The 25,899-nt window shown below is 41.5% G+C and overlaps 2 protein-coding genes across 4 annotated transcripts in view; one reads left to right on the forward strand and one right to left on the reverse strand.

Moving 5' to 3' along the window:
- The window catches only part of cntn4 (contactin 4), a 166,079-nt gene extending 161,040 nt beyond the window's left edge, over positions 1-5,039 (forward strand). For all 3 annotated transcript variants that reach the window (XM_046029172.1, XM_046029174.1, XM_046029175.1), the window contains 6 exons: positions 306-540; positions 838-953; positions 2,336-2,522; positions 2,614-2,726; positions 2,822-2,990; positions 3,377-5,039. In XM_046029172.1, coding sequence (XP_045885128.1) covers positions 306-540; positions 838-953; positions 2,336-2,522; positions 2,614-2,726; positions 2,822-2,990; positions 3,377-3,468 — 912 coding nt within the window. In that variant the 3' untranslated portion in view covers positions 3,469-5,039. The remainder of the gene's footprint in view (positions 1-305; positions 541-837; positions 954-2,335; positions 2,523-2,613; positions 2,727-2,821; positions 2,991-3,376) is intronic.
- A 1,357-nt stretch (positions 5,040-6,396) lies between these two features.
- The window catches only part of LOC123956437 (band 4.1-like protein 1), an 80,705-nt gene continuing 61,202 nt past the window's right edge, over positions 6,397-25,899 (reverse strand). Inside the window, exons 11-20 of the mRNA XM_046028619.1 lie at positions 25,378-25,553; positions 24,306-24,532; positions 23,153-23,197; positions 22,058-22,207; positions 14,628-14,756; positions 12,019-12,078; positions 11,204-11,299; positions 10,900-10,980; positions 10,657-10,773; positions 6,397-9,724 (exon numbers count right to left, since the gene is read on the reverse strand). Coding sequence (XP_045884575.1) covers positions 9,719-9,724; positions 10,657-10,773; positions 10,900-10,980; positions 11,204-11,299; positions 12,019-12,078; positions 14,628-14,756; positions 22,058-22,207; positions 23,153-23,197; positions 24,306-24,532; positions 25,378-25,553 — 1,087 coding nt within the window. The 3' untranslated portion in view covers positions 6,397-9,718. The remainder of the gene's footprint in view (positions 9,725-10,656; positions 10,774-10,899; positions 10,981-11,203; positions 11,300-12,018; positions 12,079-14,627; positions 14,757-22,057; positions 22,208-23,152; positions 23,198-24,305; positions 24,533-25,377; positions 25,554-25,899) is intronic.

The raw sequence follows: 25,899 nt of genomic DNA on the forward strand, positions 1-25,899 counted from the left end.
AAACAACATTGTTTTTGGCAAATGAGACATTTAAAGAAAGTTTATTTAATTTAAACTATTTAGAAACAAGTGTGGAAACCATCCATTACACCCTGTACTGTGTAATGGATGTATGTAGTAACGCTTCTTGTGTGTATAGCATGTTATATTTGAGCATTGCCTCAAACATTGAAACCTGTCATTCATCTTGGTGTTTAGTCTTTAGTTTAGAAAATGATGAATGTGATGAATTGAGAGCTTTAAATGATACATAATTAGCACTGAATCAGGTATTTCTTGTGCTTACACTGTGTTTCTTCCTCCAGCCCGTTCCAGAGGAGCTGCAGAATGGACCGGGGTTTGGCTATGTCGTGGCTTTTCGACCCCATGGTGCCACGGGGTGGATGCAGGCCGCCGTACCGTCCCCCGAAGCATCCAGATACGTCTTTAAAAACGAGAGCATCCAGCCCTTCTCGCCGTTCCATGTGAAGGTCGGCGTTTACAACAATGAGGGGGAAGGGCCATTTGGACCTGTTACCACTATCTACTCTGCTGAGGAAGGTGCGTATCATCTCATGTCAAGCACCACATGTTATGGAGTAGCTCTACTTGCTCTAACACTATTAATTCATAAGTACAAGACTAGATCCTCTCAGGGTCTGAACAGTGGCAGCAGGGATCGTGCAGCCAACATTCTTCTATCAGCACTCACAGCGGTCTTCCCCATACTTTCTTCCGTCAGTTGTTCAGATGAGATATGTAGCTTTGAAATAGTTTTGATGTTACCCCTTTGATGGGTCATTAAAGCTCAGTGTTACTTCTAAAATCATTCAGAGTCTTTATACATTACAACTCCAGAGCCTGGCCGAGCGCCCACCAGGGTCCGTGCCAAGAGCCTTTCTGCTTACGACATTGAAGTTTCGTGGAAAGCGCTGCCCTGGAATGCCAGCAAGAAACGAGTGCTGGGCTATGAGGTGAGCTACACTGAAATACCTTGTTTGTGTGTGAAAATGTGTTTGTTTGTGTACAAGCACATGGCAACTACTGCTATTGAATCTTGTTCTTTTCTATTATTGATGAGTGTTTCAGGCTCATCCACCTTGGGCATAGAAGATAATAGCTTGCTGCATGCATAATGGTCCAGCCTGTGGGTTCAGTTGTGTTTCTCTTGTTGTTTACCTAAGTACTGTAACCACCGTGATTAGTGTACTGATGCAATACTCGAAGGAATAGAACATTTAGCTCCTAATCCACACAACAAAGCTCTGCTAATTCTTGTCATTTTAATTCCACTCATTATTGACATCCAAGATGTGAACAAAGGCGCTGTTGTCATCCACGGATTGCATAAAGTACCAGAATTATAAATTGTTGACCACTCAAAGTCAACAGAGGAGCAGGGCTTGAGCAAACCATTCCTGTGAGGAAAGACAAATTATATTTGTGCTGTCAAGCGTGCCAGCTATTTCAGCCCTGACAAGTGGGGTGACAAAGAAAATCTGTTATCAGTGGAAGTTGATGGCAGGGGATTTTTGAGGAAAAGAGAAAAAAAGGAAACACAAAGAAGAAAAAAATTCTTTGTGTTTCCTTTTTTTCTCTTTTCCATATTTGACCTCACTCTTTACCACATAACGTACATGCTTTTACATTGCTTATTTGCTGTGCAGAAGGTTTTTAACTTAAAAGTATGCAATTTCAAATAATTTTGGACCATTATTATACTATAAATTATTGTTTTATCATTGCGCATTAGTAAACAACCAGTTATTCTGATGGAATGACTGATTTGCTCTTATCTGTGATATGATGCTGCTTTCTACTTGTAGGGATAGTATACTTTCTAGTCAACTATTTTATTTCCAGTTCAATGGGATTCACACCATTTAACCAGTGCGTACAATGACTAGTTAAAGCCAACTTTTGGCTGGCTAGTTGACAAAAGTTCACTCATCCAGAGGGCTCGGCTGCTTCACTGTGGTGAAATATGCTAGCAAGCTAGCTCAATAATACGCTCCTGTGGAACCTGAAGATATTGGAGATAAACAACAGATGCTCTCCACATTGTTTTTACACTCATACGACTTAGGCGCTGCACCTAACCTGTAAAATGTCAGGAAAACACTCAGTTAAACATGACACATGTCAGATAAACACAACTGAGGCATGTAGCTCATGGTTAGCAAAAGGTACGTGAGGTGACATGCTGCTAAAAGTGGTTTTCACATCTTCCATCCAGTCGGGTTCACATGTTTGTGTTTCTAGTTTGCACTTCATTGACAGTGTGTAACAGAAAGCTTTTAAGGTGTCTGTGTGGTTTCTGCGTTCACGCCTGTGGTGCTGCGCTGTTGCTTTTCAGCTGAGGTACTGGAGTAGAAGTGAAAGGGAAGACACGGCCAGTGTGCAAAGGACTATCGGAAATCAAACATCTACTGTAATCCGTGGGGTGAAAGGCAGCACCACATATTACATCTCAGTGAGGGCATACAACACTGCTGGAACGGGGCCTCCCAGCAGCACTGTCAACGTTACCACCAAAAAACCACGTAAGTAGCACGTCTAATTATAACTGCTGGTCATTTCTTTGCAACAGTTCACTTTTTGTTTGAGGTGAAAAATGTATTTTTCTCCTCTCAGCACCCAGCCAGCCACCGGTTAAAGTGATGTGGAACACATCAGACTCCAAGATTATATTGAACTGGGAGCACGTCAAAGCCCTGGAGAACGAATCAGAGGTCACTGGTTACAAAGTAAGCACCCAGTCGCCTGGTTTTACAGAAAATTGTATTTGTTGTCATGGCTGCGGTGCCTGACTCTTGACTTGACTTTCGCCATTCGTCCGTAGGTGCTGTACAAAAAGAATCGACACAGCCGCCCCAACGTCATGGAAACCAACACCACCTCTGTGGAGCTTGCCCTCCCCACTGATGAGGATTATATTATCCAGATAAAGCCATTTGGAGAGGGAGGAGAAGGTAGCAGTAGCAGGCAGATCACCATCCCAAGGATACCAGGTTAGTGGAGAGCTGCTTAGTACCTCCCTTGTGGCTGAGCTGAATAAACTCTCCCTCCCCTGCTGCTGTCTTGCCAGAACAGGTTTGCTACAATCATCTCCAAAAGAGCAGAGAGAGTGGGTTGAAAATGTGCTACATGAAGGCTTTGTGTTATTATGGCCTCTACGTGACACTAGTTGAGCAATTTATTTAGAATAATTTTCAATGGAATGAGGCCGCTGCTCAAGTAATCATAAGTTTGAAGCATTTGTGGAAATGAATGTTTTCAGTTTGTAATTACCAAAGCAAGCTGGAGAGAAAGAAATGAAATGTCAAAATGCCTCTGTGTGTTATTTTTCCACAGCGACCACAGACTAACAGCCTCGTTCTTTTCAATACCTTTTCAGGCCCCAACGCAGTCGGCTCCGCATCCAAGGTCTCCACTCTGTCAGCCCTCAGTACAATAGCACTGTCTTTCACAGCGCGGACATCTTTATGACAAACAGCTCCCAGTAGACGTCGCATCTATGGTGGAACGCAAACACAGCCCACTCTGGTGTAACTAGATCCATTCATTTAGATTTTAGAGGCAGAAAGAAGATGCTGACGAAGAAATAAAAAATAAATACGCCATTGAGATGACAAAGAAGGAGTACGCTTCAGCACCCAGGCTACGTAAAGGAGATTGACCGATGTCGTGACTATGTTGTTACCAAAGCAGCTTTCATAAGAAAAAAATAGAGAATAATGTCTTATATGCATCTTTTTGTATGACATATTGAGCTTTTATAGATTTTTATTTCTTAATCACTTTGAAGTTGGTCTGAGCTTAATGGGGCGAGAACAATTGAGTGCATGGCAAATAACATCATTAAATGTTGACAACGCACCTTTTGTCTTCTAAAATGCGATAATGCTTTGGTTCTAACAAGCCAGAGTAGTCTTGGAGTGAATTAACTACTACTATTATAACCTGTTACAGCTCTGCATTTCTGCTTCTGTAATATTTCAAAAATATTTCACAAAGGACTGCATAGACATGTTGGGTGTTTGTCATTATTGGTCATCTTACCAAGAACTGGATAGGTGAAGAGAGGATTAAAATCAGCACATGCAAATGCTTTACCATACTGGTGAAGTGTTAGCATTAGCAAACTCGACAAAGTAAGCTGACTCAAAATGGATTTCACAAATGAGGAGGACTAAGATTTTTCTTTTTGTATATGTCGTATATATTATTTGTATATGAATCTGCAGTACATGTAGAATAAAGACCAATATTAAAAAAAACTTCATTAACTCCTCCAACATCAGATAATGCTGACTGGCAGTAATTACATAAAGGATAGGTTGGGATTTCTGTCTGCACTACTCACATTTGTACATCGAGTTATGAGTTGTCTTGAATTATTCTTCCTGTGACCCTTTGCAGCACGACTAAACTGCGAGAGATGGGGGATAAATTCGCAGTCCTTGTTCTGTGCAAAAGAGCCTTCTAAAGTTCAGTTGGAACTTACATCTGAGTTAGCTAAACCAAGTAGCTATCTCCCAAAGTTCTGCTGTTTTTCACATAAAAATCCCCTCTTTGTGTCTCTCCAAATGCTCCTCAGGAGAAATGCCAAGGACTGTGGATTACATTATAATTGCATCTCTTCGGGGCCAGTATCGACAGATGGAATTAATACAGCAACCAATAACTCAGCATACGTATGCCATGAAACAAAAAGAAAAAAAAAGAAAAATCCAAACCTTAATATGCAGGATGCCTTAGCATGCCATGTTTTTTGTTGCCAGTCCTCTCGGGGAAGGTGACCAAGAACTCCCAAAACGTCAATGGAGCCCTTAAAGCCATTCATGTGATAGTTATTGAGTTTATTACCAGAAATAGCAGCATGCTGTTTTGGACAGCGTCTCCCCTGGGTTCCTCTAGACCCTTGTGGCTGTCTCATGCTCCTTATTCTTTTTGGTTAGCCCTGTGTCTAGAGCCTTCTGTGTGCCTCATCATATGTTCAAAATCCTCAGGTCCTTAAAGAGCCTTAACTTATCATATGTATATTTAAAAAAAACATTAGAAACATAGAACTATGAAGCAGCCTTGGTGATGTTTACATGCTGCTGTGTTTGATAGTTACTCTATGTGGTTGGGATTGGGGGGGGGGGGGCAGCATCCTTTGTGGAATGCTGAGGTTACTAATGTTAGTTTGAATGGCATTCTGCTGTTTCGCATGGGATATTGGCAATATATGAGGCCTGGTGCATTTTTTATAGGTGTGTGTTCTTAAAAGACGATGCTGCTGATCTTTTCCGTTTCCCATAGTCTCCTGATGCCATGTGGGAGTGCTGTGCTACAGAGGTACAGTGCAGTCTGTATGTAGCTTGTAATCTAGTTAAGTAGTTTGTACTTTGAAGGGAGGTGTGCTGTAGGCTGCTGGGTCTTGCTCATGCATCAAGAAATGTGTAATATACCGTTTTGTACACTTCAAATCATTTATATAAAAGAACCTTTCTAAAGAGATGATTTACTTGGTTTTTATGTAAGAACTCTGTTTTCATACTGTAGCTAACTTGCTCAGCATGATTGTACTTTGTCCTCTCTCTTCTGTCCATCTGCAAACCAACTGAATGGCTTTAGGAACATGTAAGTTTCATGCATTTTATAGGTTTGTGTATACTTTAGGTGTACCATGGAATCTGAACCATGATCAGTCCCTGTGTCTATGCTTCTGTCTCAGTCAGGGGTTTACTGTCCCTATACGCTCTACATAAGGGTTTCCTCTGTTGCTGTTTGTTGTTTATACTGTGTTAATAAAGATTATTGATTTATAGAACAATGTCAAGCTCTGTTGGTCCATCCGTCAATATACATGACTTGTGGGAGAACTGAATATTCTTTCTCTGGCCTTATAGAATAGACTGACACAAAATTTCTGAATTTAATAGTTATTAGGACAGGAGACCTCACATCATCACTGATTATTTTCTCAGACTTGACACAGCTCCTCCAGAGCCACAGAAGACACTATACAAATGTTTCCATAGGCTTTGTGGTACTGAATGCTCTATATGCTTTAGAAGGTTAGAACATTCATTTTAAATCTATAGCATATTGCATAGGTGTGTGTGAAGTCTTTTCATGCAGCAAAGTTTGTTGGTTGCTGAAAATTCACTAGATGGTGCTATGAGCACACAAAAGACTTGAGGTCTGCACCAATGTTGTATTTGCTGAATTTGTCCACAAGATGGCAATATAATACAAAGCAAATTTCCTTTTGTTTCACTACAATATCCATCCATTCTTCTTAGATTACAGCGATGTAGTGAATTATTAATGAATGAAAGCCTATATATAAATAAGTCGTTTCACTTTAATTCATTATAGGTATCAAGTCAAAGTGTCGCTCCTCTCTTTTCAGAATCAGAGACAGGCTTTGAATCATACTGAGACATTTATTTATGCATGTATGTTTTCCATTTAGACTGAATGCAAATACAGCAAAATACACACCACCAAGCACTAAGGGAATGTAGAGCAAAAGGCAGTGGAGAATTGAAGGTGGAGGCTAAACAGCGGGGCAGTTTGACGCTCTTCTCAGGAAAAGAGAGGTTCATATCCACCATCTGGACTATGCTGGTTATCTATGTTAATGGGGCCAATAAATGTTTCCATCACGCTGAGAACAGCTCAGCTTCTGAGAGACTTACTGAGAGTCACCACGCTCAATGTCACATTCATCACAGACATGACAGCTCTTCCTCAACCTTGGACCGAGACGTCATTTCTGCATCTGCCTCGTGGTGATTAACAGCACTTTCAGCTGAGCACTGATCACCTGCTCCCATAACCATGACTCCAAACACAAGGGACCCACTCGTGATATTTCTGTTGCACTGCTGACCTTCGGTTTACTCTTACCCACCCGTCTCTTGAACCTAAAAAGAAACCCCTGCTCCTGTCAATTTCTACATAGTTTACAGGATAATACACAGGAGTGTGGATATTTATATATCTATAAATACAGGCCTTCCATCCTTCAACTCACCACCTTGTCCACAGTACACAGCTTCTCTCCTGATGCTTACAGTCGTTTCTCCTCCATCAGTAGTGTGTCCAATACTACAGCACAGACAGATCATTTTCCCAGCAGTTTACAGTATATGTGCTGCGATCACCGCAAGCAAGTGCCTTCACAACAGTCCAGTGTCATATCAACAGAAAAATAAAACAGAGCAAAATGGAATATACAAACAATCAGGTTGGGAATTTCTTGTTTCCTCAGACACATTAACAGCAGGTTGACAGTTTCAAGTCAGGGGATGGGAGGATTAGACGACAAGGGCGACAAAGCCATGGTCACAAGTGTTGGAAAAGCTTCTTTGAATATCACTTACTCGGTGTTATAGGTTTTGGTTACGCTTCGGTACGCATGAGAGTTCACAGTTTTCTCCCTTAAGAGGACAGAGGATAAGAATAATGGCTGCTTATTGCAAATCTCACAAGCCGTGCGCTTCACTGCTTCGGTTAACAGTAGCACAAAGTTAACAATGACAACAACGCGGCTAACATGGGTCAGGTTCCATCAGAGGGATTCTCATGTAGGCTATGATAAGTGATGCATAGTATAGTATTAAAGATCATTCAGGATATATGTCCTGTGACAGCCAACAGGTTCACACTACCTATCTGGGCTTTGTCAGGGAAGGGGAACAGGGACGAAAAGCACAGGCCTCACATTCACCACTCCCTATAAATACAACTGCAAACTCATACACCATAACTTAAAAGAGTTAATCCAATAGAAAACAAAAAAAAATACCATGTTAATCTTGTGGTTTTGAACTTTTCAGGCAGGTTTGTCAACATGCACATATGATTAAAAACTGGAAAATGTATTTCTTTACATTGCTTTTGAAGTTGCTGTTTAAAACTGATATGATCAATGTTTTTATACTACAATTGAATCAAATGAACTGTGTGTGATGTAAAAGGTGTTGCTCACAGTAACGAGCCCACATAGAACTATCCCAACTAACCCAACTGTGTTTTCCTCCCCTGTATGTAGCGCTTTTTTAGCTCATTCTTTCGGTTTTACAAACACAGTAGAGCATTTAGCAGCTAATGAGCCAAATATTTCCATTAAGACAGACAAAACAGAGCTAAAAGAAGAGTGTATATTGTACTTTCATTCACCAGGTGGCCAACATGACTCCAAATAATGTTCCTTGTAAGCGGGATGCGTGAAGAGACAACTGTTTGCTAACACCAAGCTGTTATGTCAATGCTGTGTTTGCGGCTTGTTGCACCGCTCTCCAAATGGCAAAGAAATCAATTACAGCAGGTTCAACAAATTAATATGATGCCGACTTTGATTACTGACAGGGGCGTCTGTTAAGATTCTAAATTTTGAATGAACTGCACACAGACAGCCAGATATTTCAGGCACAAGCAGAATGAGCGAAACACAGCATCGAGCCAAGTCACAGCACAAACACTCTTGTCCACACGTGAAGACTGAAACGTCCAAAAACACAAGAATAACCGACAAACTCTGTTTCATGATGAAAGTTAGTAAAATCAAGTAAAACATTATCATCACATTTCTGAAACATATTAGACAAAACATTATTTATATTAAAATTTCTCTAAAAATCTCATAACTGTGCCCGGAACGTGTGACCAGCATTTCTTTATGTAGACGGCAAGTTGACAGCAAAATGAAAACAGTAACCGTGAGTGGGGGGAAATGGGACGAGGACAGTGATGTTTCTGTGTTAGAGACTGGGACCAAAGCAGAGTTCCAGCTGAAGTGTTACTTCTTCGTCAGTAGAGTCCATCGAGATCACTGTGTGTCCACGCAGCATTTCACCGTAGGTGCTCAGTCCCATCATCTCAGAGCTTCTTATGGATTTCAAATGTGGACATTTCTGTGTATTTTATTTTCCATTCTCTTGGCTATTGTGTAACTGAATCATGCACATTATAATCATCTGATATTATACATATTTCATAAACAAGCGAACACTGGACATAAATTAGATCCTCTATAGATAAAAATGTAAAAAGCTAATAAGACAGCAGTTGATTATACTGAAGGTGTCACAGCCAGGAGGTGGCAACAACGAGCAAAAGGCTGCCTCTTGCCACTTGGCACCAACCTCTCCACCACCCCACCACCAGCATTGTCTCCATCCTTTCAATCAGCCCTCCTCTGCTCTTGTATCTTATTCATTTTATATGTGAGACAGGGTAAATGTTTGAGGCCTTAAAAGAAAAAAGGATTTCGTGAGGGAAGGCTATTGGGGCTGGGATTGAAAACTCATTGAGTCAAATGACCCTCGGGATTTAAAGAAGAGAAAATGTATTAGATTCATTAATATGCAAGTAAAGAGGTGAATTCAAATAGTAATAGCTGTGATGGGGTCTTACATTACATCCCTCCAGTTGATTAAATCAGGTGTGAAATCACCCAGTAGAAGACGTTTCCTGTTCCAAGGAGATGGAGAGCTGAGAAGGGCCGGGACAAAACCGGAGGCCTGGTTGGGTCAAAAGCCAAGTCACAGTTGCTTTGTCTAAAGGGACAGGAGTGGAGGCCTACTGCTTCATGAATTGCAGTCCGTTCTCATGTCGGTGTATACACAGACCGGGTAGAAAGTCCTCATATCTGGTTGGTGGCGTACTGCAGGGCGGGGCAGGAGACACACAGCTGGAGGATCTTCTCCTGTCCCCGTGTCTCAGGAGCCACCATGACCGATCAGGACTGCAAAGAGACAACACAGATCTGTCGATCACACGTGAACATCAGACATGAGCCCTGAGCCAGCTCTGTGGTTATGCTGCTAAAGGCTTAGACTGCCGGGGGACTTCCCATGATGCACTCGGCTCCTTTCTCTCTCAATCTGAATGCAACCTTATCCCAACGCATTTTACAAACTCGACTTCTTCCCTTTCCTGTAGAGTCTTGTGCTTTCTCGTCCCTCTCCTCTCTCCTCCTGTCACTTCCTGCAGGTGTATTTGGTTCTGGAGCCGTGTTCCTGCTCATGATCCGTAACTACAGTTATTGTTATTATTAGTCCTATTATTATAACCATTAATATTACTATAATTATCAGTACAATTATTCATTTTCTTTACCACAACTACTTTTACTGTATGCATTTCTATGTGGATATTGTGTTGGCTGCCCTCTCTCTCGCTCTGTCTCTCTCTTTCCTTCCCTCCCAACCTGACGAGGCAGATGGCCGCCCACCCTGGGTCACATTTCTGTACAAGGTTTCTCTACCACCGCTTGCGCCTGGTGGGAATTGTTGGGTCTCAGTAAATAATATCACGAAGAGTACCTGCTCTGTGAACAGTGCAATGAATTAACTTTTGTTATGAATCGGCGCTATATAAATAAAATTGAACTGAATTGAACTGAATTGAACTGAATTGGCCCCTGGGCACAAAAATGTGTCAGTTTTGCTTTTCTTTGTGGTAGTTTTGAGTCTTTTTGTGGTCGTTTTGCGTCTCCTTGTTGTCACTTGATCGACAATCTAACAAGGAACAGTCACTTTAAACTGAAGCTCTGGCCCAGGGGCCCCTTGAGCTGTGCCCGGTACTTGTTCCATGTACATGAAGTGTAGTAATCTTGTAACCTGCAAACTGTTCATATGACCAGACTGTGAACACTGTAAGAGTCACATACTGTACCTCTGCTTTCTGCTGCAGCTCCTCAGTGGGAGACTCTGTTTCCCTGATCACCACTGCTTTTGTCACCAGCATGTCGGGGTGCTGCTGCTTGGCCTCTTGGATCGCCATGGCAAGAGCCTGGGGACATGAAGCGCATGGGACATGAACCTCACATATTAGCTTCCTGTTCCTTATTACTATTACTTATTACTTAATCAACATACAGTGCAAATGTTGCAGTATTTCTGTAATCCTTCGCCTCACCTGATGTTGGTCCACATCATCATCTCCTGTGATTATAATCCTTTTCTCAATTCTTGTCTCTGAGTAGCCTCCTTTCACAGTCTGCAGAGCACATGCAGAAAGAAATACATTCAATAAATCATAAGCTCATTACCAACAATAAAAAACCAGAAGTTGTAATCAAAGGTATTGTTGTTTTTATTCCAAGTTCCAAATAACTTGTGGAGGCACGAGGCATATTTAGTATACCATAAGATACAGAAGATACAGGGCAGACTCCAAGCTTTTCATTAAATTGTAACCATGGGAACAGAGACAGTGTTACCTTGGTAACTTGAGTTGTGGTTGCTGAGGTGACGCTCTCAGCTGTGATTGTCAGCGGGGACACAACAGACTCCCTCTCCTGGGGGGCAGCTTTTACCTGCAGCACATTCATAAGAGGGGAGTCATACACACATGGATTTCTTTGTCTGGCTGTTTCCTGGAGAACAAGCTCATTTTACACTTTTACACTCGTTTTACAATCAATATTTTTTGAAGGTGAGATTCTGATTGAATGCAGACCACAAACACACAGCAATGTAGAGGCAATGGTGATGATGCAGATCGGCCCTTTAATAGATGTTTTATTTAGAGCATTGCGTGTTAGTAACAGCCTAGTTTGGAGCCTTCTGACACTACACTTAAGCGATGGGTTGGCTGTGGCTCAGGTAGCGGAGCAGGTCGTCTAGTAATCGGAAGGTCACTTCCTGGCTTCCCCCCCAACATATTGAACCCCATCTTGTGATGTGTGACTGAAACTTGCCTCCTAAAACTGTTCCAAACTGAAACTTCAGAGCCCCACATGTCCTGACTTTTAGTCCACTACATTTCACAGAATTTGTCATAATCTCATGTCTCCTTTGGTAGCCTTGACCTTTACTACATATCCGTCTGAATAGGTGTGTATTGTGGTTTGTATCTGATGTCATGATATTGCGTCATGAGTATTGTGGCATAAATGTGGCTCACACTTGGGAAGGATACTGTATGAAGTAAAGGTCAAGGCTACCAAAGGTGCACAATAGCTGGACTTTTCTTAGTCTGCCACCACACACACGCGCTGTCACACTGAGCTGGTTCTTGTGTAAAGATACTTACAGGAGATCCATTTTCTTTAAGGGCAGCAGGAGCCTCCCGCGGGCTGACGACTCCATAGTTCTGAAGGAGAGAGAGAAACAGTCTTTCAGCTTTCAGTAAAAGAGTCGTTATTAACTCCATAATATGAAGTAAGTCCAGCTACATCAAAGAAATAGAACTGGTGATATTACAAAGAAGCATTACTTCAGTCAGTCATAGTAATGGTAATAACGGAGACACACAGAATATTATCCCATCTAGCAACATTAGTAGATTTTTTGCCCACTTGAGATGCTGATGCATGACACTTGCATTGTGCTACTGTGTGTTCTCTAACACCAACTGTCTGCCACTGCTTAGCAGGTAGCGTAGAGTTGTTTTGAAAGATATTTTTCGCAGCAAAGTGAACCAAAATAGTAAAGTTGTAGGTCGGACAGCTAAACAATGAGCTGAAACTCAATAAAAAAAACAGTGTGCAAAAATATCAAAATACATATTTTATTAGTGACACAAGAAGTCGGATTAATACTTATCTTTTGCTTTGATTTTCACCTCCACCCATAATTTATTAAACATGATTCCAGCTGTATGAGCTTCTGCGATTGTCCTTTTTTTTTGTCACTGTTTAAGTGTTCAGTGTTCTAGCAGGAAAATAGTAGGTGTATTTTAAAAACCTTAAAAAGGAATGCCCCACAGTTAGTTGTTACAACTCCAGGGCCCTGGTATAGACGTTTTCCACAGCAGACATTTTGGGATGCCATTGCAGGAAAAGGACAGGTGTAAGCGATAACATAAGTACAAGTGCATTATTTAGATGAGCTAGTTCCAAGGTCCTGCCATTGTGCTTACTTACTGGGACACTTGATGGAACTGACCCAAATGTCTGTTGCGAAAAAGGTCTATTGTTAAAGGGGAGCTATTATGCTCATTTTCAGCTTATTACATTCAAATGTACCACTCTAGCCAGAATTCACTGTCATTTTGTCAAAAATGAATTGTGAAAGGTTTGGAATTGACAACATATTTCAATAGCAGCAGGCATGCATGATATGCTTGACGAATTGTTTATGAAGGCAATCCTAAATCCTAAACAAATTCCTTTCACAACAATATGGTGGCAATGCAAATCCAAAGCCTGCTATGGCCATGCAGGCAGCTGGCAGCAGCAAGGCCTTAGTGCTGTTGTTGAGAAACTCGTCAGACAATACATGGCGCCCTCTGCTGGCTAAACAATGTTGGTGCTGGAGATCTCTGTCCTGCCTATCGAAGACGTCATCCTCCATTTGCTGCACACACACACACACACAGACTACTGTGTCTAACTGTGACATTTAAGAAAGTTTGAGTCAACACTGATCTGGCACTTCAAAGGCTCTCTCTCTACATCATCCACACCATTAGCTAAATGGCTAAAAAGCCCAGCAATGATTACATTATAATAAGCCACCTGTGGGTCAAACCTCAAATCTTTGCCTCTGGAAATGAATGGGATTCGCACCTACTTTCATCATCCTCATTAATACACTGTCAATACTTTAATGGCTCCGTAATGATGCTATTATGTCATCACTGTCTGAGGAATATGGCCTTCACGTCACTGAAGCCCAAAGAAAATGCTTCCTCTTCTCATTAAGACTAACTCCAGAGTTCTCCATGAATATTAAATACTTCATTGCAAGTCTATTTGTTGAGTGACTGATGGGATTGAGCCTATGATGAGAAACTTCCTCATTTGCCCATTCCAACAATACTCTAGCTTAAAATGTATAAACATTAATATATAAAATCTGTGCAGAAGAGTTTGACAAGTAGCTAAATACCAGTCTCAGGTGAGCCAGTTAGCTTAGATTAGTATAAAGACTAGAAACAGGGGGAAACAGCTAGCGTGGCTTTGTCTGATGGTAACAAAGTCTGCATACTAGCACCTCTAAAGCTCACTTACTAACATGTTTTGAGGGGTGTACTCCCTTTTGTTCCCAGTGGTTTAGACATTAATGGCTGTGTGATGTGTTATTTTGAGGGGACAGCAAATTTACACAAGCTGTATACTCACTACTTTACATTGTAGCAAAGTGTCACTTCTTCAGTGTTGTCACATGAAAAGATATAATCACATATTTACAAAAATATGAGGGGTGTACTCACTTTTGTGAGATACTGTACATCTTCATTAAGGAGTTTTAGAGGTACAGGTAGGTGGACTTTGTTATCTTCAGACAGAGCCAGGCTGGCAGCTTCCACCTGTTTTCAGTCTTTATTCAAAGCTAAGCTAACTGGTTTCTGGCAGTAGCTTTATATTGAGCTTTAAAAGAGTGATATCAATCATCTGAGTAAGAAAGGGAATATGTGTATTCCCCAAATGTTACTATTCCTTTAACAAATGTTAGTTCTGAGTATAAAATATGTAGCTAACTGTGAGTATGCTTAAAGTGGTAAAGATTATAGCTCACTTAAATAATGTTTGCAAAAGAGTTTACAGTCATTTACAGTGTTGCTGGCTGTGGTCGATTCCCAATGCATGCAGCACAACAAAAGGGACGTTAAAAAAACAACAAGAGAGCAACATCCTGTACATGACAGTAGAGTAAGGTGTGTTTAAATACATGCTTATATTTGAATGGTTGCTTTACCTGCGGTGAGACATTCATGATGTGGGGGTGGATCTCTGATCCATTCGTATGTGTTTCTGTCTTGCTGTCAGACCTCTTCAGCAAATGAGCCACACTCACAGCACTGGGGTCTTTCTTTGCCACAGGAGGCTGTGTGAAAAGAAAACAGCACAATAAAGTCAAGCAACATCAAGCAATTTCTTCACAGCACTTCAGACCTATGAAGAACTTTAAAAATGACGCTTTGCTTACGAGCAATATATTTTTCAGAGCAAAGCATGTAAACATTGTTAATTTAAAGCAACAAACACTGAAATACATTTTTTTTTGGATTGTTTGTCAACATGCAAATGAAGATGCAGTGGCCGAGAAATTCATAGAAACACTGATGCATCAGACAAAAATAATGAGTGAAAATTTAATAAATGGGTGTAAACATTTAATAAATGAATACATCAACAAAGAGAATAAACATGTAGAATTTTTAACAAAATTAAACATGAACAAAATATGACAAAATTCAAACAATCGGAAATGGTCCAGCAACAAAAAAAATGAAATAAAACTGTGGGTAGTGGTGAGACGGAGTCCAGCCAGGCAGGGTGAATCCAGTGGATGATGATGATGAAGGATGAATACATTCATTTGTCTACCTCATGATGCGTTCCCTCCTCAGGAAGCTTCTCCTCTATGGGAGACTTGTCCCGACAGCCCATTAGACGGGCAGAGTAGAACCTGGAGGTCTCCTCAAAGTCCTCTCGGCCCACCTCGAGCTGTTCTTCCCTCTCTCCCAGCTCTGACATGCCCTTAGAGAAGTCCTCCACGCCGGAGTGGAGGTCCGTGATGACAGTGAAGTCGACCTCGGCCTCCAGGCTGGACGTAGAGCTGACGGTCATGCTGGAGCACTTGCGCTCGATGCCCAGGTGGGTTTCCCTCATGCAGGCCACTGTGTCCCGCTCCTGCTCCTCCTCTGAGGCTAAGCTCAGCTGGGGCCTCCTGTCCCCAAGCTCCTTCTGGGCGGGTAAAGACACAGGATCACCACTCTAAGGTTACATAACTGCAGACAGATGGGTGATGAAGATGACATGGAATGGGAGGGAAGTGCAGTACCACCCTGATGGGATTCACGGAGGATCCAAATCAAAACCACTGTACGTGCAATGAATACTGAAATATACCGTAAAATAAATCATGGACATGCAATCATGTCAGAAATGAAAAGTTAAATGATTGCAGGATGATGAATAGGGTTTAAATTACAACAGAAATTAGAGTTGGGACACCACAAGGGGGTGCAAGATAAATAAGAAATAGAAAAGGAAATGTTTCTAGAAAACAAAATTATATTTCAGACTTTGCTTTTATTTGTGATTACTGGAGCCTACAAAGGCTAAATGCAGTAACTACATACAGTATGTGGTCAAGACTGAGTTAAGACCAGTATCTGAATTCTGATGTGTTTTACTATTAAAAATATATTCTGCCATAGAAATGATGTATTTGTTTAAATACAAAGGTCAAAACAAAGCCACTTTGGTAGCAGTTATGGTACACTCGCTAGCTAACCATGGAGAGAATTTGCAATGTTATATATTTATATAAATTTGCTGCTCTGCTCTGCAGCAGCGAGAATAGGGAACAGGGCTTATTTGCTATGATGTGGTAGCGATTGATTGTTGAAATGGAGTTATAGACATCACACAGGTTTTATATATGTTAGAAACTAATGTGTTGAAGCAGAGTTGTAAGAGTTTTATGTTTTATTTTAAGTGCTAAGGAAGTGCTGAATATCTAAGTAGTCTCTCCAGCACTGTTGTTTCAGTGTTGTTAGTGCTGTATGCCAGAGGGCAGCAAATAAGATTGGCATCATCCAATTTTAATAAAGCCATTACATGATTAAATGAATACATTGCCAAATCATAATTTAAAAACCAATGTTGGTTTTCCCGTTTCATTCAGTCAGTAGTGCACAGGCCTCTTCGAATTAACTATGAAGAGACTGTTTTAGAGCATGTGCTGGAGTGTGTGTGTCCCGGTGATTTTTTCCACATCCATCAACCTATGGACGCTTATTTTCATTGCCCCAGTATCCCAATCGCACCTGTCCTGATTATTTCAGAGGTGTGTTAAACAAGCCACAGACTCTTTTGTAAGTAAATTAAAGTTCTCAATTCAACTCAAAATAAACCATTGTTGCAAAAAACTTTCACACACTTTTATTTTGTAGGCACAATCACTTAAGAGGGAGTGATTATGTGAGTAACTGTTGCTGTCATGACTGAGATCTATTTCAGCACCTGCCGCTATCAAATAATTTATTTATATATTTATTTATTTGGCCTACGGGCCACTTATTGCCGACTGCTGCTGTAGCAATGTGAGATGGACATTTTGAACAAAAAGGAGGTGTCTCATCGCACTGCACTTGTTCTAATAAAACAAGGGGTACTGACATGCCATCTGTCAGAAGCAAAACAGCTCTTTTATAAGGGGTCACACGCCAAAAAGTTCGGGAACCAGTGTTTTACAATAAATTTAAAGTAATGTCACTTGTATTATTTATGCATATTCGCTAAGTAGATGAGAGTAAAAACTTGATCATACCAGGGGTTCTGTTCACAACACACACACACGTTCAAACTCTGATCATGGTTATTGATGAGGGCAGCTGAGCTGCCAGTGAAAAGTAACACATTTCATCCTTTATAGCATTTGGCCATCATTTTATATATATCAGGAGAAACTGGAGATGCAGAGGAAAACAGAGTATGGGTGGAGCATATGAAGGTAGGTTAAAACACAAAAGAATAACCTTGAAATCAGAAAACGGCTCTTCATAAATGGCAGGAGTAGAGACAGGCTCCTGCAGGGGGAAGCAGAGGAAAGAACAGAGAGAGCATCTGAAGGTTAGCACAAGCTGAAGTGATCAGTGGAATTACAGGCCACCACACAAACAAAAATCCTAACAGCAGAGCTTGACTGGAGCCTGAAAATATGAGCTCAGTGTGTTCTGAGCACAAAATATTTCACTCTAAACCTAAACTGGGATCCTGTACTGCTAAAGGAGACTCCAAATCTGAATATAGCCACAGATTTCACAGTAGCTGATAACTCTGTTTTAATGTTATTTTAAATGACTCAAACCCAAGTTTAGGTGAGAAATTCAGCCAGACCCAATCTAAGCCCACTGGATCTGTTCAGATCCAGGCAGGTCCAAATGGATTCAGGCACAAATTTCAAGCACTACTCGGTACACGGTAACACGGCGTACAGTTTAGAGGACAGAAAAGAGGTGAGCTTACTGCGACAAAACAACATCTACAGCCAGGTTTATTTGTCAGAATTAGCAGAGGCAGGGAAAGAGAATCATGCAGTTTGTATAATGAGCAGGTTCAGTATTAGCAGCAGCCACTCATTGACCAACTGAGAAAGTGTTGCCACACTATGCACCTTGAATTTCAGTATTCAAATATTGTCAAAACATATTGTTAAATGTCCAATAAAAAGGTTCCGGGGTGCATTTCAAAGCCTGTCAAAATGACGAGTGGGTCCACGTGTGTGGAGGAGCACCTCATTTTTACCCACACTCGCCAGTGAGAGCTACGCAACACCTCTTCTCATGCCTATTTACTCCAGTATATGCAAGAGCTTGACTCAGATGCAAAGGTGGGAAATGATGAAAGCTATCATGTCTATTCACTTCAAATTCCTTTCATTCCAGTGCCAAATGCGTGCAAGCTCCTAATGATACCAACAGTGAAATGAAAGCAGCAAATCTGACTGTGTCAGGCACTGAGCTGTGGTGTCTGGCTGCTCACTGCCTGCTGGGGTTTCACAGTTGGAGGAACCAATGTGTTTATAACACCGCTTAGCTTTCTATCCATATGGGGTAGAGTAGAATAATGCATCTGATTTGAGACTTATTATCACCAATCTGGAGGATCAAGGGACATTTTGTAAATTCTGTTGATGCAAGTTTGATGATTTGTGCAAAAACCAATTCTATACTCCATTTATCTCTAATTTTGGGAGATAATAGCTGTCTGTAACAAAGTAATGGATGGCAGTACATTTCACCCGTTCCTCCTCAAATGAGGGATTTAATTTTGGAACATCAATGTGAAATAAATCGTCTGTTTAGTATTTCCAGTTTGAAAATGCACAATGATGTGTAAACTCATCAGAGCGATGATAAGTATGCCTTTCTTTCCTTGCCACCCTCTGACAGAGAACAACGTGAGCTGGAAAGAAATTTGAGGCTCACAAGTTAGAGAAGGCGAAGACAAACCAACCACCAAAACATGAGATATTGATTTTTGCCTTTTTTAAACTTCCACAGCCAGTGGTGAGCTGTACAGATTTGCCAAACAGTGTGGTGCATGTTGAGGTTAATGGGAAGGGAGAAATTGGGTTGCCATATGGGAAAATGTCCAAACTTTTTTGATTGGTTTTTGCCACAAGACAGAGCAAAAATACCGCTCCACCTGCTCTTCATACAGGCACGAACAGGTAAGATGGATGAGTGTTTCAAGTCACTGAAAACGCAGAAAAAAAGAAAAATGGCGTGCGAGTCTGTCAGAAGCTCATGCGATGCTTTATTTCCAATGACTGAATAGCAGATGCCAAGCAGAGTTACCGAATGTCTCTTCTTGGCTGCGTCCAGGCTCGGCTCCCTGCCGGCATTTCGGCTGTTCCGCAGTATTAGTCCAGACTCCCTGGCCTTCTGTGTTTTCACTGGCGGGGCTGGGGGAGCCATTTTGGGAAGAGCTAAAATCTTAGAGCCGAACGACTGACTGTCTGTAGGTCCTCTACCAGGCTGAGAGCCATCATCGGGATGATCTGTTTTAGCGATACCCTCCAGATCTGCTGCGAATGCTGAATGGAAAGTGGAGACATCAGTCCAGTTGAGGTCTGAGGGTCCCTCCGGCGAGCCGACCGACCAGCGGTATTCTCTTCTGAAGGCCCGTGTGGCCTCGTCCTGTCCTGCCCTGTCCCTTTCATCCTTACAGGCTACGCTCTTTGACCGCTCTGGCTTAAGAGGAACAATCCTGGTGATTTCCGACTGGTAGCTGCTGCCTGACAGTCGGTGGAGAGATGTCCTCTGACCTCTGTCTCCCATGAAACCCTCAATATCCTCCGACCCAGAACTACTGATCTTCCTCTCATGTGTCCTGACCTGTCGCAGCTTTACCTCAGCTAGCTCTTTGTTGTCAATAAGACCCTTTCCTCGCACCTTCATCACGCACTCCCCTTTAACACCTGGTAATGAACTATCATGTTCTATCTTTCCGGGTCCGTTCACTGAGCCTAAATCGATATCTGCTGGCCCAATGTGACTCACTTTTCTCTTTACCTGCTGTGTTTCTTCAGCGGAGATCTCCCTGCTTTCTCCTGGTGATACATCCTCTTGTTTGTTCTCTCTATGGACCCTGACAAACTGATCCTTTCCTGAACCTTGATCATTTTTCATTAACACCACTGGCGATGATTCACAATGATTTTCCGTTTGAGAGTTTTTTTCTGGACTGTTGTCCGAGTCTGAGCCCTCGTTTTCTTCTCCAGTAGAATCACTGCCTCCTTGCTCGTAGATAAGCTCCGCGGGCATGCCCAGGTTTAAGCTCTGGGGTCTCCTCTTTTTATTCGGTTTAGAAGCTTTGCGTTCCTTTATCTGGCGCGAGCCTGGGGCCACGTCGTTGTTTGCCTCAGGGTCTGAGGCTTGAGATGGTTTACTTTGAGATTTGTCTTGAAACAAGTCTGCATTCTCAGATAATTGAATCACAAAACGACTTTTGTTAGTTGGCCGTGGCTCAGAGCATATATCTGCCTCTCTGGACGATTTTGTTGATGGGAAATCATCAACGTGGCTTTTCATTTCTTTCCTGTCATACCCTGTTACCTCTTGATGTATCATCTTGGTAATGTCTATCTGTTTTTCCAGCTCCTTTTTCTCCCAGGAGCAATCGGATGTGAGAGATTTGTTCTTTTCTTCTGCCTTCCAGTCATAGTCCTGTTGATAAGTTTCCTGTTTTTCAATCAATACCCACTCCTCAGAACCCTACATGTTGGTATAGATTAAACACAGTTAGACACGCCAAGCACAACTGCTTAAATTATAAAATCATTTGAATCACAGAACAGGGAACAGAATGTAGTGAAGTTTTGGTAAACATTTGCGTTTAGGGATTCATTGTACAATATGTGGTAGTATTTTGTAGTAATAGATAATAGAAAGACATATGAATGATAATAATGCATGGTATGCAGTGCATTTCACCAAACCAGAAATTATATGAATAGTAAACTGTATCATGAAAGAGAAAGAGTCAGAGATGTGCAACCTCAGGTGAAGTCACCAGAGTCTTCTGGACGAAACCCTCAACAGACAGGCTGTTAACAGGGTCCTTTCCCACTGCTCGGCCCGCCAACTGGCCAACACAAGACAGAGGAGATTGTTTAAAAGAGAAGGAAGAATAGCTGTTAAAGCTCCAAATGAGGGAGTAAATTAGTAAGATGCACAACTGGCCATTTCATGCAAAAGGGTGAAAATTGGAAAGGCAGGAAGAGGAGTTATTCTGTAGAAACATTTTAATGAACCTCAAACTAAAAACATGCAATCCCATGTACCTGACAGCCACCAAATCCACATAACCAACTCAGCAGACATTTGCAATGCAAATACTTTTTCTGTAACTACATCAAAGAGTTGAGTTCGACTGAATATCTTGGAAACAGTCAAGATGAGAGAGACTTTCCCAGTCTTCCACTGTCAGTCAATCAGTATAATTACCCCCCCCCCCCCCCCCCCCCCCCCCCGCCCCACACACACGGCAGATTCAATTTTCTTACATAGACAACGTTTCACATTCTGTGGACATAACTGTCCCAGACAGCGGATGAGAAAATTTTATACACCGACAAAGACAGAACTATCCTTTCTGGAGGCTACACTCTACGTGCTCTGTTTTCAAAAGCCTAATTACCAAAAAATGATCAAAGCTCCAGAACGTTTGTGATCTGGCACAAAGAAACGTGTGCAACTATTAGGCAATCAAGGGGGGGAAAAAAGATAACCGATAATTATTTCTCAAGTGCCTCATATTGAGTAGATCTCAACAACATCTTGAAACTAATCTCATCAAGATGCTTCCTTCTGAAATACTTGTCAGTCATCTTCAAGTACCTCTAAGTTATTGTCAGAATTATTCTGGTACACCAGAGAGGCAGAATGCACTTCATTATAAAAGGTCCTAAAATAAACAGCAGATTTTTATGCAGACACATGTTTGAACTGCTTAGAATGATCCATTTAATAACCATAACTACCTTTACTAATCATACTTGTGTGCTTTTTTTTACAACTATACTAGGACAGTATATTTTTAGGCCTGAAGTATTCAAAGACAATGAAAAGAAAAATTCAAAATCATCCCGGGGGGGCACAGCCTACTCACAGCCTTCTTCTCTGGTGTGCCGGTTGGGGAGGTGACTGACAGACGCTTCTCACGGTTCATCAGCTTGCTGTTTGGCTCCCTCAGGGTTTTCTTCAGCTCGTTGATGCTGGCCTGGTGCTTCAGCAAGAAGTCCTGTGACTTATCCAGAAACTGGAGGAGAATGTGTGGAGGAAGAAAAACAAGACATAAAAGGGAAGGGGGCAGGCATTAGAAGAATGTCAACATCAGTACTCACATAAACACATCTGATATGCATGACTGAATGAAATGTGAGACAATACTGCAAATACACAGTAGAAGATGTGCTGCTTACGCTACTTAGTGAAGAATATTCTAATGTTTTTGCTATTTTGATAATGGGAGAAGAGAAATGATATTTAAGATGCTATTAAAGGTCACAGAAAACATAAACAATTTTAGTTACAACTTAATTCATTTTAAAACAAAGAAAGGAACGTGACACTCAAAGCATTCACTGAAAAGTAGATTCACGAAAAAATGAATATGTAACATCCATTAACCTTGTTGGATACTGAAAATTCTGCATTTATGTTGTTGAAAATTGCTGTAGACCATATTTAGGCCTACTGGAATCATTCCTCCTGTTCATACTGGCCATACAGAGACTCCTACCTAATGCACTTTCAAAGTCATAAGGGACAAAGACCACAGTCCTCCTTCTGTGTCAAGTTCTATTGTAATAATAATTTCCATAATGTTGTCAGACACTTATAATAACAATCTGAGCCTGTCGGTGGCAAAAAACAAGCTCTTTAGTGGACGTACTTGATGGTGCGCAATTGCCCGCAAGGATTACATTGCAGCCCTGCTGCTGTCGACTACAGCGTTTGGTCAATACTAGACCAATTTCAAAAATCTTTGTCCCAGTTAGTCACATAGAAACATGGGTGAAAATCCAGGTTGAAAAATAACAAACTTTCTATCTGTAACACTAGAGACATTCGAAGCTACAACTTGATCCAAGGGGGAAAATGCTGGCAAATCTTAATGTGTTAAAAAAAAAAACTTTTGAGGTTCAGAGGAACAGCGGCACACACGACAAAAAGTACAAGGGCTGAAGACAGGAACCTGTACCTCCTGCTTGTGCCGAGGAGTGGCCTCCTGGTCCAACTGAGAGAGCTGAGTTGGGGCAGGAGAATGGGCAAGCACAAGAGCGGTCAGAGGTGAAGAGTGCAGGGTCAGAGAGTGCAGGAACAAGGTGAGGTGCAGAGACAGGATGGTAGAAGGTAACATAAGTCAGTCAGAGGACAGGCAGAAAGACCGGATGCTCAATTTGGCCACTTGTTATATCCCAGTAGACATCTTGGAATTTAATAGATAGTTTTACGGCTTGCAAATATACCATCAATATAAATGTGAAGATTTTTGTAGCTACCATAGCTGCTCTTATCAATTGCAAAATCAAGACAGAAATATATTTCTTATATCAGTTCAAACTGGTTTCCAAAGCTTTTTTAGCATGTCGTATTGTAAAAATTCTGTAATTCAGTTGAAACTTGTCCCTGTTGTACCAATCTCTCTGTCAAATGTTTGCTCGGATGCATAACTATGACAAATAAGTCCAGACACAACTTTGCAGCATCCCTTGCTTATATGGTGCAATGCAGCTCAGTTTTAACAGTGAGAACAGTGTTGACTGCTGCATATAGACACTGGAAGACAGGCAGAGAGAATGAGATACAATCAGACAGACATACTTGGAAAAAGCAAATAATAATGGATGAATAAAGACAGTTCACAGACAGACAGAGACCAAATCACCAGGCACCAAATACCTCCTGTTTACTGTCAACTGGTGACCCAGCCTCCTCCTTCTCGCCAGCAAGAGTTTTAAAAAAAGAAACAGCATGTTAGCAACAGAGGGCGAGGCTGGAGTTAGCATTTTTCAGCATAATGAGTAAGGGTTAAAAACTGTAAAGCTGTCAGCGGGATTTATGAGCAGTGCAGTGTAGGCATATAAGCCAGAGTGAATAGAAGTGGAAGGAGAAGAGTTAGTAAATGCTAAATCCACTAAAGCCACCACAGCGTTATGCCCCTGATGGATAAGCCTTTTTACAACAGCACCCCTGCAGTCCACGCCATTTCCCTGCACCAAGGCCGTAGTTGTCTTCAAGTTGACTAAAGCTCTATACATTTAGACCTCCCGTGACTTTAACATGAAAAAAATCTACTGTAGCAACAATGGAAATTTATAAAAAGTCACAGTTTGTCAGGAAATCTTTACTACCATGATCTCTTTTTTTTTGCTTGGAGTGACATTGCCGTCATGGTCTTTGTCCTGCTCCTGGCCCTGCTCTTGGTCCTTGTCCTCCTCGTCCTGCTCCAAACTGGGCTCCAGCTCGGTCTCCTGTTCGTCCACAGAGGGGCTGTGGAGGCGACGCTGTTCACTGATGCTGCGGTGGGATAGACCATCATGGTTCTCACACATGGCTGACACTGGCCGTGAGAACTCTGCTGGTAACAAGAGTTGAAGTGTTACAAGAGACAGTCAGAGTTCAACTGAGATTAGGTTTTTAAGCAATAGTTTGACATTTTGTGAAATGTGCTTAGGGTGTTTTCACCTCAGTAGTTTGATCATTTTGGTATGAACCAAGGGAAAAAATTACACAGTGTCACATTTTTAGCTCCGGTACGGTTCATAGTTTTTTTACTTTTTACAAATGGAGTAAAAACAAAGTCAACATGAAGTCTTGATGATGCGCTGATGATGTTCAGAACCCAAGTGGGGGAATCAAATTCAAGTGACAGCAAGTCATGCAACATTTGAATGTTTCCTTAAAAAAATAAAAATACTGATTATGAGCATAATTAGTATAATTAAACTATAAATCGACTGCATTTTATGCAGAATGACAAACAAGTTGAGACAGGAGAAAGTAGTACACAGTGTAAGATACAACACACCACTGACTGGGTGATACCAGGGAAAATCCCAGTCTCATGTGCAGACACGCATACATGTCACCATGGTTACCAAATTATTTGTATAGATATATAAGTTGCTTTTACAGATTACTTATTTTAAGATCACAAACTGTTCACAACTATGGATTTAATAGCAAAGGCTATCATGTCGTCTAAAATAAAATCAAATTCTTTACTGTCCTCTACTGTACGTTTTGCCCATCTCCGCCTGGTAACAATGCAGTAATAGTGAAATGAAGAGTGTGTTATTTTGAAATGATTTGGGCCCACCGGACCAATGTTGCTAAATCTGCAACTTTGGAACCAAACAGATTTTCATACACTCTTTAGATCCCCCATCCACCGTTATGTTGGGGAGCTACTGTGGCTCTCACCTCCGTCCAAGCTCCTGGAGAGCAGGTACCTCTTGCTGGTGGAACGCTCAAAGTGCGGAGCTGGCCGGTCTATAAGAGAGCTGGCCTGTCTGGTTTGAGCCTGTGTCCTTCCACTGTATCGAAACTTTGAACCCATCACCAAGAAGCCTTTAGGAGGAGGCTCTGGAGACACCAGCCTGTTGGGGTGGGGGGGGAGTAATCAGTGAATATGCCTGACCACATATTGTACCATGTAACAAAAAGCAGTTGCTGGAGTTTCAGCTGTTACATTGAAAGTGGATGTCAAGCTAACTTCTGAGGATGTGTTTTTCACATTATCTGTCCAAAAGGAAGCCATCACATTAGAAGCATCTTTGACCAACTGTTTCTTTTCCTCTGTGGTTTGCAGCAGCCATGTTCATCATCTTGAATTAATTTTGACCTTCAGGCTGAGGCAGAATCTCCTTTTAACATAGTATAAAACTCTACTAGCATCAGTGCCTTTTGTGTGCTGGCTACATAGCGAGCTATATTATCTGTGAA

Source organism: Micropterus dolomieu, linkage group LG18 (assembly GCF_021292245.1).
Source record: "Micropterus dolomieu isolate WLL.071019.BEF.003 ecotype Adirondacks linkage group LG18, ASM2129224v1, whole genome shotgun sequence".
In the NCBI taxonomy this organism is placed as follows: Eukaryota; Metazoa; Chordata; class Actinopteri; order Centrarchiformes; family Centrarchidae; genus Micropterus; species Micropterus dolomieu.